This window comes from Stegostoma tigrinum, chromosome 12 (genome assembly GCF_030684315.1).
Source record: "Stegostoma tigrinum isolate sSteTig4 chromosome 12, sSteTig4.hap1, whole genome shotgun sequence".
Classification (NCBI taxonomy): domain Eukaryota; kingdom Metazoa; phylum Chordata; class Chondrichthyes; order Orectolobiformes; family Stegostomatidae; genus Stegostoma; species Stegostoma tigrinum.
The window spans coordinates 78016067-78030941 of NC_081365.1; the positions used below are offsets into that span (position 1 = coordinate 78016067).

Sequence of the window (14875 nt, forward strand, 5' to 3'; positions counted from 1 at the left end):
TGACTTTACTGAAACATATATGATCTTGAGAGGATTTAGTAAAGTGGATGTTTCCTCTTATGGAGAGACTAAATCTAGGGGACATTGTTTAAGAATAAATGGTGTCCCTTTTAAGACAGAGATAAAGAGAATTTTTTTCAGAGGGTTGCTTGCCTGTGGAATTGTCTTCCCCATAAGGTGGTGAAGGAATGAGTCTTTCAATTTATTCAAGGGTGAGTGGATGCATTTTTGACAGGCAGGACATTCAAGAGCTATCGTGGGCAGTCACGAAAAGTGGAGCTGGAATCACAACCAGATCATTTATGATTTAGCTCAAGGAACTGAATGGCCTACTTATATTCCTATGTTCAGACTGAAAGACTTCAACTCCAGGATAATCACTGAAACAATTGTTTAGAAGATGGGGGAATGTTACAGACACTCAGACAGCACAGAGACACTGTGGCCATATGGAAATGAACAAACTTCTGTGGATAACAGCAAGTTCAGCCGCTCAATACACATCCATACTGCAAATCTGAAGCAATAGAGGATTTAAATACATTAAGTAAACAGAACCATGCTCTATGGACCCTGGTTCAAATCCCACCACAACAGCAAGTGACCTCTGAATTCAATTAATTAAATTCAATAAAAGCTATTCTCAGCAACGGTAACACCGGCAATGACCATCGATTGTCATATAAACCCATCTGATTCACTAATGTATTTTAGGGACAGAAATCTGCTATCCTTATCTGGTCTGGCCTACATGTGACTCCAGACCTATAATAATATGGTTGAATCTTAACTGCTCTCTGAAATGGCCAAGTCTCTTAGTTGAAGGGCAATAAATGTTGGATTCGCCAACGATACCCAAATCCTACAAAAGAATAATTAAAAAAAGAAGAGACTACAGCATAGGTTTCAGCTGTTGACTTTATATAGGACAAAACTAGTCAGCTCCAAGCCAAGTGGGAAAGCTCTGAGCCAGTTTTCATAATTCTGGGAATGAAATCCAAGTTAGGTAAGGGGAGTCAGCAAATTCCTCCCTTTCTCTTCCCACCATACTCTCAGCTTATCATCTGACTCAAGCTAATGGAAAGTCTTCCCTCAGCCAGGTGGGCATCTTCACGTCTCTCCCACTCATTGTCAAGAGCAGGTCAGCAATTAGATTGCAACTGCCCCACTTCCTGGTGATGCACCTGGCACCAGGCTAGTGCACACATGGGTCTAGAAAACCTCACAAGAGGAATAAACTGGCAGGGTTTCCCATGATACCACAGCAAATGCACCTATCAAAAAGGGGCATTGCTTCACAGGGCCTTGGGCAACAGAAGCTTTCCCTATCCTACTCCCTCCTCCCCATTTCCCCAAAATCTATTTTCTTATCAATTCACTGCAAGCCCTTTCTGCACTCTCTTCAGGACCACCGGAAGAGAGTGGAAGACTGATGCTTAAAATCTCCTATTACCATCAACTGGAACTAACTCCAGCTTAAAGCTCACATGGTACCTCCTAAAAGAATAAGGTAACATCTTCTCCTTTTATTTTTGTCATTTAATTCCTTGCTCAGGTTCAAACGACTTGGTGTGATAGTAGAACAAAAACCTAAAGCCAAGAGACAGATTACCTTAAAGGAACTGGACTTCCAAGACCCCCACAAAACCATTGGAAGCTGGAGTCACAACTGACTGGTCAATCTGGCAATGGAAATGACAACTGAGTGCCCAGCTACAACGGAGTGAGGGGGGAAGCACGCTGCTGATAACAGAAATGAAAAAAGTCTAGCTTGCAAAGGATGATTTTTCACAGACAACACTAGCTGGGTTTGGCAGACAATGGAGGCTCTATTTGGCAGTAATGAGTTAGGGATAATCTTGGACATTGCAATAGCCTGTATTTCTGGCCTTCTAGCACAGTGAGTGTACGCTTCCAAGTGGATCAGTATGTATGAGGAGCTTCACTCTAAGTTCCTAGGCACAGATAGGCTCGTTGGCAATTTGAGAATAGAAATTGCTGCACTTAAACAACTAGAGTTGGATAACAGGAGTGTTTGTAACTCGATGCAGGCAGCTCGTCTCACGTGGTCTACTCTGGGGTATCTGAGCAACTCATGTGGACAAAAGGCAACATCACATTTAAAAGATCGTGTAAGTGCATAAAAAGATGCAAACGTATAATTACCTCCTTAAATGTATTCGGATTAATAGGGAGGCCTGCCCCTCCTGTACTGTCGTAATACATCTTCTCGACATTCATCAGGTTCTCTTTCTCCTACAGAGAAGAAGACAGTTTTTGATTCATTTTTAGCCAACTGAGGTAGTCTAAATTCAAGTGGTCCACCTCCATTGTGTAAGAAATGATGACCCATGCTCAAGAAGAACCTATAATCTGGGAACAGGAGGTGGCCATTCAGCCTCTCCAGCCAGTACTGCTGTTCTATCAAACCAATGTTGATATATATCTCAACTCCACTGGGTCCAATTTCCTGGTGGGCGGACCCTGTAGAGTAGTAAAGGGTTAACTCTCAAATATGTAGTCAGTCTCACTGGGAGTGGCATAAGGTCACATGACAGAAGGTGGAGAGAGATGATTCAATGCACAACCTCCTGTTAAGCTTAATCGTGTAAATGATTAGCAGGATGTTAAACCAAAAGGCAACAGCATACACTGTGGCAGTCTCTCTATATTCTGACCATGGACACAACCTCTTCTAAGATCCCTGCCATAACAATGACTACCATGGAAGGAAATCTATCCATGAGAGCTTCAATGGTCCAAATAATTTCCAGTATCTAGTTATTTGGATAGAGTTCCAGATTTTCAACCCTCTTCATGTGAAGAAGTACTTCCTAACATCACCCTTGAATGAGTTCACTCTCACATTAAGTTTTGACCCTTCCTCTGGCCTCCCCACCACAAGAAAGTTTCTCCCCAATTGCCCTACAAAATAGTTTCATCCTTTTAAGTACCATGTTTAAATCAACCCCTTACTAACTACGATAAAGACAAGTTTAGACAATCTGCTCTCCTGGTCCCCACTTGTTGAAAGATCCACTGTCATTCTGCAGGAAGGGTGTTTGGAGCCAAGCACAGCTGCTGTTTTAATCCCAGTGACTGGAAGCAAAAGCTTCATCCTGTAACTCGAGCCTCCTGTTGACTGTGACCCCCGCACACTAGGGTGCTGACGGAAGATACTATGCCCTAGCAAACAGACACCATCATTCAAATGCTAGGAATTCAATTACTGACCACCGGCATCTGAATAGAGCATTTCAGTGTAATCCCATCCAACATCACTGAGACAGCTCAAAGTCATTAGCAACGTTCAACCACACTGTGGGAACGGCCTCAATCAGCCGCTTAAGCAAGGCCCAGTGAAGTACTGACACTCATGAGAACGATTTCAGGCTGCTACAAATACTCAATTCCCAGGGGCATTCATGGTTCCTTGTTAAACTGAGAAAAAGTGAAAGGGCAAGGAGCAGAGTTTTGTGACCGCAAGATTGAAAGAGTAAGGGCCATAGCACAGGCAATTGAAGAGGTGAAAGGGCAAGGGCTGAGCACAGAAGTGAAACAGCAAGGACCATTATGCAGTGTAGGATATAGAACAACTGGTTAGCCATCTTGATCACAGAGAAGGGTTTCAAATTAACACCTACAAATTGTACACATTCGAGAAACTCCTCATCCTTACTCGCTCTACCTACCTCAGGCGACCAATTAATATTGAGATTCCCCCATATTATTTCCCAGTTATATTTTACATATTTCTCTGAATTGTTTTCATATGTCTGCCTATATCACTCTTCCACTATTAGGGAGTCTGTAGCATCATGGCCTTTTTTTGCAGTAGTGTGCAAGGGTGCTGGCTCATGCGTTTTGTTTTGCAGAGTCACATGTGTACATTAATTAGAGGGAGAAGGGTTTAGGAGGAAGGAAATGTAAGCTCAGAAAGCAAGAGAACTTGACAGTGTCAGAGGGTACCCATTTGAATAACAATATAGAGATAGACAGTCTACAACAGAATAATCACAGTAAATAGGGTGAAAGGGACAAAATTAATGGCTCCTTACTTGAATGCATGCAGTATTTGGAACAAACTAAATTAATCAATGGCATGAATACAGATTATATCATCTTGCAGCCATTAGGAGACATGCTTATAAGGATATCAAAAATGGCACTAAGGAAAGGTTGGTGGGGTGGTTTCGATAGTACAGGACGGATTAAGTATAATAGCAAGAAATGATCTTGGATCACATGACATGGAATTCATATGAATGGAAATTAGAAATAACAAGATCAAGAGGTCACTGCTAAGAGTAGTCTACAGACCACTAAGAGTAGCTGTTCTGTAGGACAGTAAATAAGTCAGACAATAATGAGTATGTGTAAAAAGGCAGCACAATAATCAGGGCTAACTTTAATCTTCACATAGATTGGGAAAGGCAGATTAGCAGATGTAGCCATGGGCAAGAATTCAAACAGTGTATTCAGCACAGTTTCTGAGAACAATATGCTGTTACTGCCAGCCCTCTCAGCTGTGGCCAAAGCCACCCGCCGGCCCTCCCGACTATGGCATCTCTTGCCTTAATGACCATTGGACTAAGGCCATTCCCTTTACTGAACATCTGACGGTGGCTAAACCCCTTCACTGACCTTTGGCTGTATTCTCTCCCCCATCCTGTTGCGACCTTAGACAACTCTGCTTGGTAGGTGCAAAGTTTTCTGATTGCCAACCAGAACACAAACTGCTCCAGTGTATTGCTCAGCTTCTTAGGGATAAGCTTGTGAAACATAAAGGATAATAGCTGTTGCTCTTGTGCTCTTTTTCTGCTATTGTGGAGGAATGAGAAGTGTCCCTCTGTCTGAACCAGGTGCTCCAGGTTCAAGTCCCAATCCCAAGATCTGATGGCAATGCAAACAAGGTGTAAATCTTCCCAAAACATACTGATGGTGGGCAGCAAAAGGAGAGATTCGTAGTCAGCTGTGTGCTTGAGATAAATCAGAGCCTCTGTCATCAATCTCCGTAGCTGTATGTTGCCACGACGACTCAGACCCTTGGGTGGGCTGGGATGCTCAGTTGGCTGGATGGCATTTGTGGATCAGATTGGTGACAACTGTAGGGGGTTCAATCCCTGTTTGGGTTGAGGTGGATTCAGGATCCGTCCTGCCCTAGATGGAGATCACAGCGTTGGGGACTCGGCACCCGGCCCGGGGTGGAGATCACAGAGCTGGGGAATCGGGACCCAGCCCAGAGTGGACATCACAGCGCTGGGGATCAGGAGCCGACCTGGGGTAGAGATCACAGCGCTGGGGATTGGGACCCGACCCGAGGTGGAGATCACAGCGCTGGGGATTGGGACACGGCCCGGGGTACAACAATTCCTCCCTGAGCCTTTTCTTGGCCAGACTGTCCAAGTTTCCATCCTTGCTCCTCTTTTGCAACTGTTCACACCTTCCCTGGACTGATCTTTCTTCCCCACAGTTTTCATCCGATCCATATGCTTATCTAATAGCTGCGTAAATGCCCCTAATGAGGCCGACTCCACTGCCCTCTCCGGCAACATATTCCACATAGGTAGGGGTGGAGGTTAGATAGGCCTTAGGTTTAGGGTAAAAGTTTGGCAAAACATCGTGGGCTGAAGGGACTGTACTGTTCTTTGTTTTATGTTCAATGATCCTCAGCTCCATTTGTAGTTGAATCATTCCTGGTCCCCCTCGCTCCAAAATTTTGCATTCATCACTCTTCTGCTCTTTCTCCTTAGCTGTGCACTCGTATTTAAACTGTTGATCAGTGAGTTCAGAGTGGACCATTCTGGCTATCGACCTGAAAGGTTAACTGGGTTTCTCTCTTTATAGATTCCACCAATTTCTGCTTATCCTGACCAACATTCCTGAGGCCACCACTTCCAGGCTGGGTTAGAAGTTCAAAACACACTGGCCAATCATCATGTAGCCCCCTAGTGTTTTTTTTTGGAGGGGTTGAAAATGACAGAATTTTCCAATATAGGATCCAGCTGTTCTGCTTGTAACACTTACTCTCTGCAACATAGCAAGTAAACTGTTCTTCTCCTTTGCAAAATGCTGACGCTCCAACTCAGCTTGTTGCACAATCTGCCCCGCCTGACTTCCGAGTGATGCGATTCTTTTCTGTCAGAGAAAAGCAGCGAGAACCAGCTTTGGTGAAATGGCAATCTGTTGGCTTATCTTTAAAAATTAGTCAGTGAATAAGTGACAACAAATTTAAAGATGCATATTTCTTTATCTCCTTCACTATTTAATGTAAAACAACAATTTTGGCATTTAATCCACACCCTTACTTGCCCTGTGAACATTAACAATCTGTCTTGTGAAATGGGTTATGGCCCAGAGTGAGCCAGGATGCTGGGTTTTCTCATTACAATGAACCTGACAGAGCCAGTTGGATTCTAGCAGGTTTTCCAGATGTTGAGAGCTGGTCCAACATTTGGGAGGTTTGTGGAACTCAAACATGACAAGACAGTAACACAGTGGCTTCTGTCACTGGATGATTAATCTATTTCTGAAGATACTAGACTCAAAACATTAACTCTGTCTTTTTCCACAGATGCTGCCAGACTTGTTGAGTTTGTCTAGCACATTATGTTTTGCTTTCAAGTAATCCAGAGGCCAGGTTAATGCTCTGGGAATATGACGTTAAATCCCACCACGACAGCTGATGGAATGTAACTCAATGAGTGAATCTGAAACAAAGAGCTAGTATTAGCAAGGGTGACCATTACAACAATCATTTATTGTAAAAATACATTTAGTTCACTAATGCCATTCTTACCTGGTCTAGCCTACACATGACTCCAGGTCCACAGCAATGCTGTTGCCTCTTAACTGCCCTCTGAATTGGCTGAGCAAGCCACTCAGTTCAAGGGCAATTAGGGTTGGGGGGGGCGAACAGGGTTGGAGTCTTGATGCCCACATCCCATAAAAAGAGTGAAGAAAATTAAATCTCACAAGTGGTCATGGTGGGCTTCAAACCCACAACTTGTGCATGTATACATGTGGGGTGCTTAATTAGTTTATTACCATAATCAGTGCACCACTGTTCCTCAGAGGGGATCCCAAAGGGACTGTAACTGAGGAAAATCTCCATTCTAGCCCTCACAAGTTGTCAACTTTTATTTGTGTTACTGTCATTCACAACCCACTTTAGCCCTTTTATGAACCTGCAATGCTACCCAATATTAAACATCCTATATTTGCCCAAACGTTCTGACAGCTCTGTTTGCACTACATTCTCCATTTATAATGAGATCTAAGTAAAAGTAGTGAAAGGGATCAATTCTGATTGACAGAACAATTTTGCAGCCCATTTGGGAAAATGAAACAGGCATGGTGTGAAATGAACTGCCATTTTGCTTTGATCCCATTGCACACCATCAGGGACAGCAATATTTTAATGCCCCCTCTGTTATGTACTAAGTGCACCTCTGACCAATGGAGACACTCCAGATTGGAAATTAAAATCACTGTGGAAAGGTGTTTCCAGGCAGCCTCGATTTGATCGGCCTGGGCAGGGACTTGCAGAGACGTGCACTCAATCCTTCAGTTCTCTTCCCAGGCCAAGGTGAAGTGTTGACAGATTTGCTAATTCTGGACCTATAGAACCATACAGCACAGAAACAGACCCTTCACAGTTCAATCAGTCTAGGCCCAACATAACCCCAAATTAAAACAGTCCCACCTGCCTTATGGGTGAGGCAGGTCCCTCCTGGCCCATACCCCTCCAAACTTTCCTATTCATGCATCTATCCAAACGTCTTTTAAACATTATAATTGTACCCACATCCACCACTTCCTCAGGAAGTTCATTCCACGTGCAAACCACCCTCTGTGTAAAAGATTTGCCTCGTATTTTTTTAAACCTGTCTCCTCTCACCTTAAAAACATGCCCCCTAGTCTTGAAATCCCCCTATTCTAGGGGGAGAAAAGCAACTACCATTAACTCTAACTATACCTCTTATATATTTATAAACTTCTATCAGATCACCTCTCAACCTCCTACAATCCAATGAAACAAGGCCAAGCCTACCTTTATTAACTCAAACCTTCTGTACCTTGCAACATGCTGGTAAATCTCTTCTGAACCCTCTCCAAATTGATAATATCCTTCCTATAACTGGGTGACCAGAACTGGACACAGTATTCCAGAAGAGGCCTCACCAATGTCGTGTATAATCTCAACGTGACATCCCAACTCCTATACTCAAAGGATTGACCAATGAAGGCAAGCTTGCTAAATGCCTTTCTTACCACCCTTTCAATGTAACGAACTTCAAAGAATTATGTACAGTACCCCTAGGATTCTCTGTTCTACAAGACTTCTTCGCATAAGGCACAGGGATCTTCTCGTGGGATTAACTGGACTCTTAAAGAGCTACCACAGGCTTGAGCAGCCTCTGCTGAGCTAAATAACTCTACAATGCCAAAATTAACTTTATCCATTGTTACTTAATTTTAGTTTCTCACTGTGAGTCTGTACGAGATGCAACTTTTTCCACTGAAATGCCTACCTCCCGCGTTGCAATGCTCTGTTGATACTCAGCCATTTCACCCAGGAGTTGTTTGGACAGATTCTCCTTCTCTTCTTCTAGCCGGCTCTCCTGTTCCAGTTGCTGAAACTCTAAATCGTCATATCGTCTTATCTCCGAATCCAACTGCTCACCATCCTGGAGAGAGATAAATCCACCAAATACTTAAAACATAACAGTAATCAATCCACTACCATGGGGATCACTCCAATACAACATGGATCAAGAGGAAGAAGAAGGCTTATGTTAGGATGAGATGTGAAGGCTCAGTTAGGGCACTTGAGGGCTACGAGGTAGCCAGGAAAGACCTAAAGAGAGAGCTCAGAAGAGCTGGGAGGAGACATGAGAAGTTGTTGGCGGACAGGATCAGGGTAAACCCTCAGGCTTTCTATAGGTATTTAAGGAATAAAAGAATGACGAAAGTAAGATTAGGCGCAATCAAGGATAGTAGTGGTCAGTTGTGTGTGGAGTCAGATGAGATAGGGGAAGCGCTGAATGAATATTTTTCAACAGTATTCACTCTAGAAAACGACAATGTTGTCGATGAGAATACTGAGATATAGGCTACTAGACTAGGTGGGATTGAGGTTCAGAAGGAAGAGGTATTAGAAATCCTTCAGAAGGTGAAGATAGATAAGTCCCCTGGGCCGGATAGGATTTATCCTCGGATCCTCTGGGAAGCCAGGGAGGTGATTGCCGAGTCTTTGGCATTGATCTTTAACTCGTCATTGTCTACAGGAATAGTGCCAGATGACTGGAGGATTGCAAATGTGGTTCCCCTGTTCAAGAAGGGGAGTAGAGACAAACCTGGTAATTATAGACCAGTGAGCCTTACCTCAGTTGTTGGTAAAGTGTTGCAAAAGGTTATAAGGGATAGGATTTATAATCATCTAGAAAAGAATAAATTGATTAGGGATAGTCAGCACGGTTTTGTGAAGGGAAGGTCGTGCCTCACAAACCTTATTGAGTTCTTTGAGAAGGTGGATGAGAGTAAACTGGTTGATGTGGTGTATATAGATTTCAGCAAGGCGTTCGATAAGGTTCCCCACAGTAGGCTATTGTACAAAATGCGGAGGAATGGAATTGTGGGAGATATAGCAGTTTGGATCGGAAAATGGCTTGCTGAAAGAAGACAGAGGGTGGTAGTTGATGGGAAATGTTCATCCTGGAGACCAGTTACTAGTGGTGTACCGCAAGAGTCGGTGTTGGGTCCACTGCTGTTTGTCATTTTTATAAATGACCTGGATGAGGGCATAGAAGGATGGGTTAGTAAATTTGCAGACAACACTAAGGTTGGTGGAGTTGTGGACAGTGACGAAGGATGCTGTAGGTTGCAGAGAGACATAGGTAAGCTGCAGAGCTGGGCTGAGAGGTGGCAAATGCAGTTTAATGCAGACAATTGTGAGGTGATGCACTTTGGTAGGAGTATTTGGAAGGCAAAGTACTGGGCTAATGGTAAGATTCTTAGCAGTGTAGATGAGCAGAGAGATCACGGTGTCCATGTACTCAGATCCTTGAAAGTTGCCACCCAGGTTGACAGGGCTGTTAAGAAGGCATACAGTGTTTTAGCTTTTATTAATAGAGGAATCGAGTTCTGGAACCAAGAGGTTATGGTGAAGCTGTACAAAACTCTGGTGTGGCCACACTTGGAGTATTGTGTACAGTTCTGGTCACCGCATTATAAGAAGGACGTGGAAGCTTTGGAAAGGGTGCAGAGGAGATTTACTAGGATGTTGCCTGGTATGGAGGGAAGGTCTTACGAGGAAAGGCTGAAGGACTTGAGGCTGTTTTCATTAGAGAGAAGAAGGTTGAGAGGTGACTTAATTGAAACATATAAAATAATCAGAGGGTTAGATAGGGTGGATAGGGAGAGCCTTTTTCCTAGGATGGTGACGGCGAGCACGAGGAGGCATAGCTTTAAATTGAGGGGTGATAGATATAGGACAGATGTCAGAGGTAGTTTCTTTACTCAGAGTAGTAAGGGAATGGAACGCTTTGCCTGCAACGGTAGTAGATTCGCCAACTTTAGGTACATTTAAGTCGTCATTGGACAAGCATATGGACGTACATGGAATAGCGTAGGTTAGATGGGCTTGAGATTGGTATGACAGGTCGGCACAACATCGAGGTCTGAAGGGCCTGTACTGTGCTGTAATGTTGTATGTTCTATGGATCACTCCTCCACTACCAGTACAGTTCTATGTGTCCCTTGCCTTTCAGAGCTGCGGGTGCAGGGCATATACAACATAGCAAATCTGCCTGACAGTCTGCCATGGGTCTGCAACATCAGTTCATTAGAAACATAAGACCGGGGTAGACCATTCAGTCCCTCAAGTTTAATCCATGGCTGATCATCTACCTTAACATTATTTCCGATGCTATCCCTTTAATCCTGGATGTTATTACCCCTGTTGAGCTTCCACAACCCTCAGGGGTAGACAATTCCAAAGAATCACCACCCTCTAAGTGAAGAGGCTCCTTCTCATCTCTGTTCTAAGTGGCATGCCTTTTATTTTGAGATTACATCCCCTGCTTCTATAATCCACAGCCAGGGGAAACATCCTTCCTGCATCCACTCTGTCTATCCTTTCAAGTAGTTGGCAAGTTTCAATGAAATCACCCCTCATTCTTCTAAATTTCTGTGAATACAGGCCCAGTTTCTTCAGCGTCTCCTCACAGGACAGTCCCACTACCCCAGAAATCAGTCTGGTGAATCACTGCTGCAGTCCTTCTTTACCATGCATATCCTTCCCAAGGCAAGGAAATCCAAACTGAAAACGATAATTGAGGGGTGGACTCACCTGTGTTCTGCACAACTCAAAAAAAACTTCTTTGCTCTTGTGCTCAAATGCTTGAGATAAAAGCTAACCTATCTTTTGCCTTCCAAATTGCTTGTTAATATTCCCAAAATACGCAACATCAGGTTTGTCAAACAGGATTTTCACTTTTTTAAAAAATCCATGTTGACTTTGTCCTAAAAGCAACTATTTTCTAAATAGGTAGTATTCGCAACCTTTAAATTATGTTTTCCATATTACTGTCAATGGATTATGGGGGACTATAGTTCCTACTTTTTTTTCTCTCCTTCCTTTCTTAATCAGTAGCTTTACATTGGCAATCTAAATTTTGAAAGATGATCAATCTCCACTATCTGTAGCCATCTCTTTTACCACACCAAAGTACAGATCTTTGCATCCTGGGGTTTTGTCAATTTTCAATGTTATTATATTCTCCAACACCACTTTTTATTAATATTAAACTTCTTTTAGCTGCACACACTCCTTAGACTCTTGGATCTTAATTATTACAGGAAGACGACTTTTGTCTTCCTCATGGAAGATTGACCTGAGGCACATTTTTGTCTTCTCTACCGTTTCTCTTTTATAAAGTTTACTCATTGGATGTGGACATCGTTGGCTAGACAGCATTTATTGCCCTTCCCTACTTGTCCTTGAGAAGGTGGTGATGGGCTGTCTTCTAAAACCATTGCAGTCCATGTGCTGTAGGAAGACCCAAAATGCCATCAGGCAGGGAATTCCAGGATTTTGAGCCACAACAGTGAAGAAACAGCAGTAATGGGAACTGCAGATGCTGGAGAATCTGAAATAACAAAGTGTGAAGCTGGATGAACACAGCAGGCCAAGCAGCATCTAAGGAGCACAAAAGCTGACGTTTCGGGCCTAGACCCTTCATCAGAAAAGGGGGATGAGGAGAGGGTTCCGAAATAAATAGGGAGAGAGGGGGAGGTGGATCGAAGATGGATAGAGGAGAAGATAGGTGGAGAGGAGAAGATGGGGGAAAGGTAGGGTGGGGATAGGTCAGTCTGGGGAGGACAGACAGGTCAAGGGGGCAGGATTACGTGAGTAGGTGAGAAATGGAGGTGCGGCTTGAGGTGGGAGGAGGACATAAGTGAGAAGAAGAACAGGTTAGGAAGGCGGGGACGAGCTGGGCTGGTTTTGGGATGCAGTGGGGGGAGGGGAGATTTTGAAGCTGGTGAAATCTACATTGATACCATTGGGCTGCAGAATTCCCAAGCGGAATATGAGTTGCTGTTCCTGCAACCTTCGGGTTGCATCATTGTGGCACTGCAGGAGGCCCAGGATGGACGTGTCATCTAAGGAATGTGAGGGGGAGTTGATATGGTTCGTGACTGGGAGGTGCAGTTGTTTATTGCGAACTGAGCATAGGTGTTCTGCAAAGCGGTCCCCAAGCCTCCACTTGGTTTCTCCAAGGTAGAGGTAGCCACAACGGGTACGGCAGATGCAGTATACCACATTGGCAGATGTGCAGGTGAACATCTGCTTGATGTGGAAAGTCAGCTAGGGGCCTGGGATGTGGGTGAGGGAGTTGGTTTGGGGGCAAGTGTAGCACATCCTGCGGTTGCAGGGGAAAGTGCCGGGTGTGGTGGGGTTGGAGGGGAGTGTGGAGCGGAGAAGGGGGTCCTGGAGAGAGTGGCCTCTCCGGAAGGCAGACAAGGGTGGGGATGGAAAAATGTCTTTGGTGGTGGGGTCAGATTGTAAATGGCGGAAGTGTCGGGAGGAGGATGCGTTGTATCTGGAGGTTGGTGGGGTGGTATGTGAGGACATGGGGGATTCTCTTTTGGCGGTTATTGCAGGGACGGGGTGTGAGGGATGAATTGCGGGAAATACAGGGGACACGGTCGAGGGCATTCTCAAACACTGCAGTGGGGAAGTTGCGGTCCTTGAAGAACAAGGACATCTGGGATGTACGGGAGCAGAATGCCTCATCCTGGGAGCAGATGCGGCGGAGGCAAAGGAATTGGGAATAGGGGATGGAAACTTTGCAGGAAGGTGGGTGGGAGGAGGTGCATTCTAGGCAGCTGTGGGAGTTGGTGGGCTTGAAATGGATATCGGTTTCTAGGTGGTTGCCTGAGATGGAGGCAGAGGGGTCCAGGTAGGTGAGGGATGTGTTGGAGATGGTCCAGGTGAACTTGATGTTGGGGTGGAAGGTGTTGGTGAAGTGAGTTTGGAGAAGATTTGTAGCTTAGGTTGAGGTTCTGGATGTAAGTTTGCTCGCTGAGCTTAAAGGTTCATTTTCAGACGTTTCGTCACCATTCTAGGTAACATCATCAGTGAGCCTCCAGTGAAGCGCTGGTGTTATGTCCTGCTTTCTGTTGGTGAAGTGGATAAGCTGTTCTAGCTCCTCTTGGGAACACAAGGCTGCGCCGATATAGTCATCAATGTAACGGAGGAAGAGGTGGGGTTTAGGGCCAGTGTAGGTACGGAAGAGGGACTTTCCACGTAACCTACAAAGAGGAGTGAATAAACAGTAATACATTTCCAAGTTGGGGTCATGACTAGCTTGGAGGAGAACTTGCAAGTGGTAATATTTCCATGCATCTGCTGCCCTTGTCCTTCTCAATGAATTGTTCGTGGGTTTGGAGAGTGCTATCTCAGGAGGTTTGATGAATTTCTGCAGTACCTCTTGTGGACAGTACACACTGCTGCTACTGACAGACATCGGTGGAGGCAGTAGACACTTGAGAATGTGATGACAACTTAGTGAGCTGCTTTGTCCTACATAATGTCAAGTGTGTTAACTGCTGTTGGGGCCACACTCACGCAGGTAAGTTGTGAATATTCCATCAAACTCCTTCCTTGTGCCTTATAGATGGTGGACAGGCTTTGGGGAGTCAGGTGATGAGCTACTTGCAGTATTCCTGAACCAATACATGCTCTGGCAGCGACTGTATTTATATGGCAAGTCCAGCTGAGTTGATCGTGGGAGATTCAGTGCTGGTGACACTATTGAACGTCAAGGGGCAATAGTCTGATTGTCTCTTATTAGAGATACTCATTGCCCGGCATTTGTGTGATGTGAATGTTATAAGCTTTAAAGTAACATTCTCCTGTTGCTGCTTGTAATTTATCTTCACTAATCTTTTTTATTACTTACAGAATCTTTTACAACCAATGTTTTAAGTTTCATTCTTTTTTAAATTGATATTCTATTCTCTCTTACTTTATCAGCTTCTTGTTTCACCTTTGTTGAATTCCAGAACTCACCTACCTTTATGAGTAACTTTATAAGCTTCTCCTTTTATCTAATACTATTTTCAACTTCCCTCATTCGCCATGACACACACACTTTTCTTGTTAGATATTCTTGCTGTGAAGAAGTTCTTTTCTTGAAAATCATACATTAATTCCTTAATTAATAATCTTTGCCTTGTTATACTTTTTTGATGTACTTTTCCAATTCACCACAGTAAACCTCCTCCTCATATCTTCATAATTGATGTTGTTTAAGATCGGTTTAAGATTGAATTATATTTAGTCTTTGGGGTGTACAAGAATGAGAGG

The 14875-nt window shown here is 44.0% G+C and overlaps 1 protein-coding gene across 6 annotated transcripts in view; it reads right to left on the reverse strand.

Annotated features, from left to right (window-relative positions):
• Positions 1 to 14875, reverse strand: part of phldb2b (pleckstrin homology-like domain, family B, member 2b) — a 158261-nt gene that overhangs the window by 44752 nt on the left and 98634 nt on the right. For all 6 annotated transcript variants that reach the window (XM_059650469.1, XM_059650467.1, XM_059650468.1 and 3 more), the window contains 3 exons: positions 8535 to 8690; positions 6028 to 6138; positions 2167 to 2256 (listed from right to left, as the gene is read on the reverse strand). In XM_059650469.1, coding sequence (XP_059506452.1) covers positions 2167 to 2256; positions 6028 to 6138; positions 8535 to 8690 — 357 coding nt within the window. The remainder of the gene's footprint in view (positions 1 to 2166; positions 2257 to 6027; positions 6139 to 8534; positions 8691 to 14875) is intronic.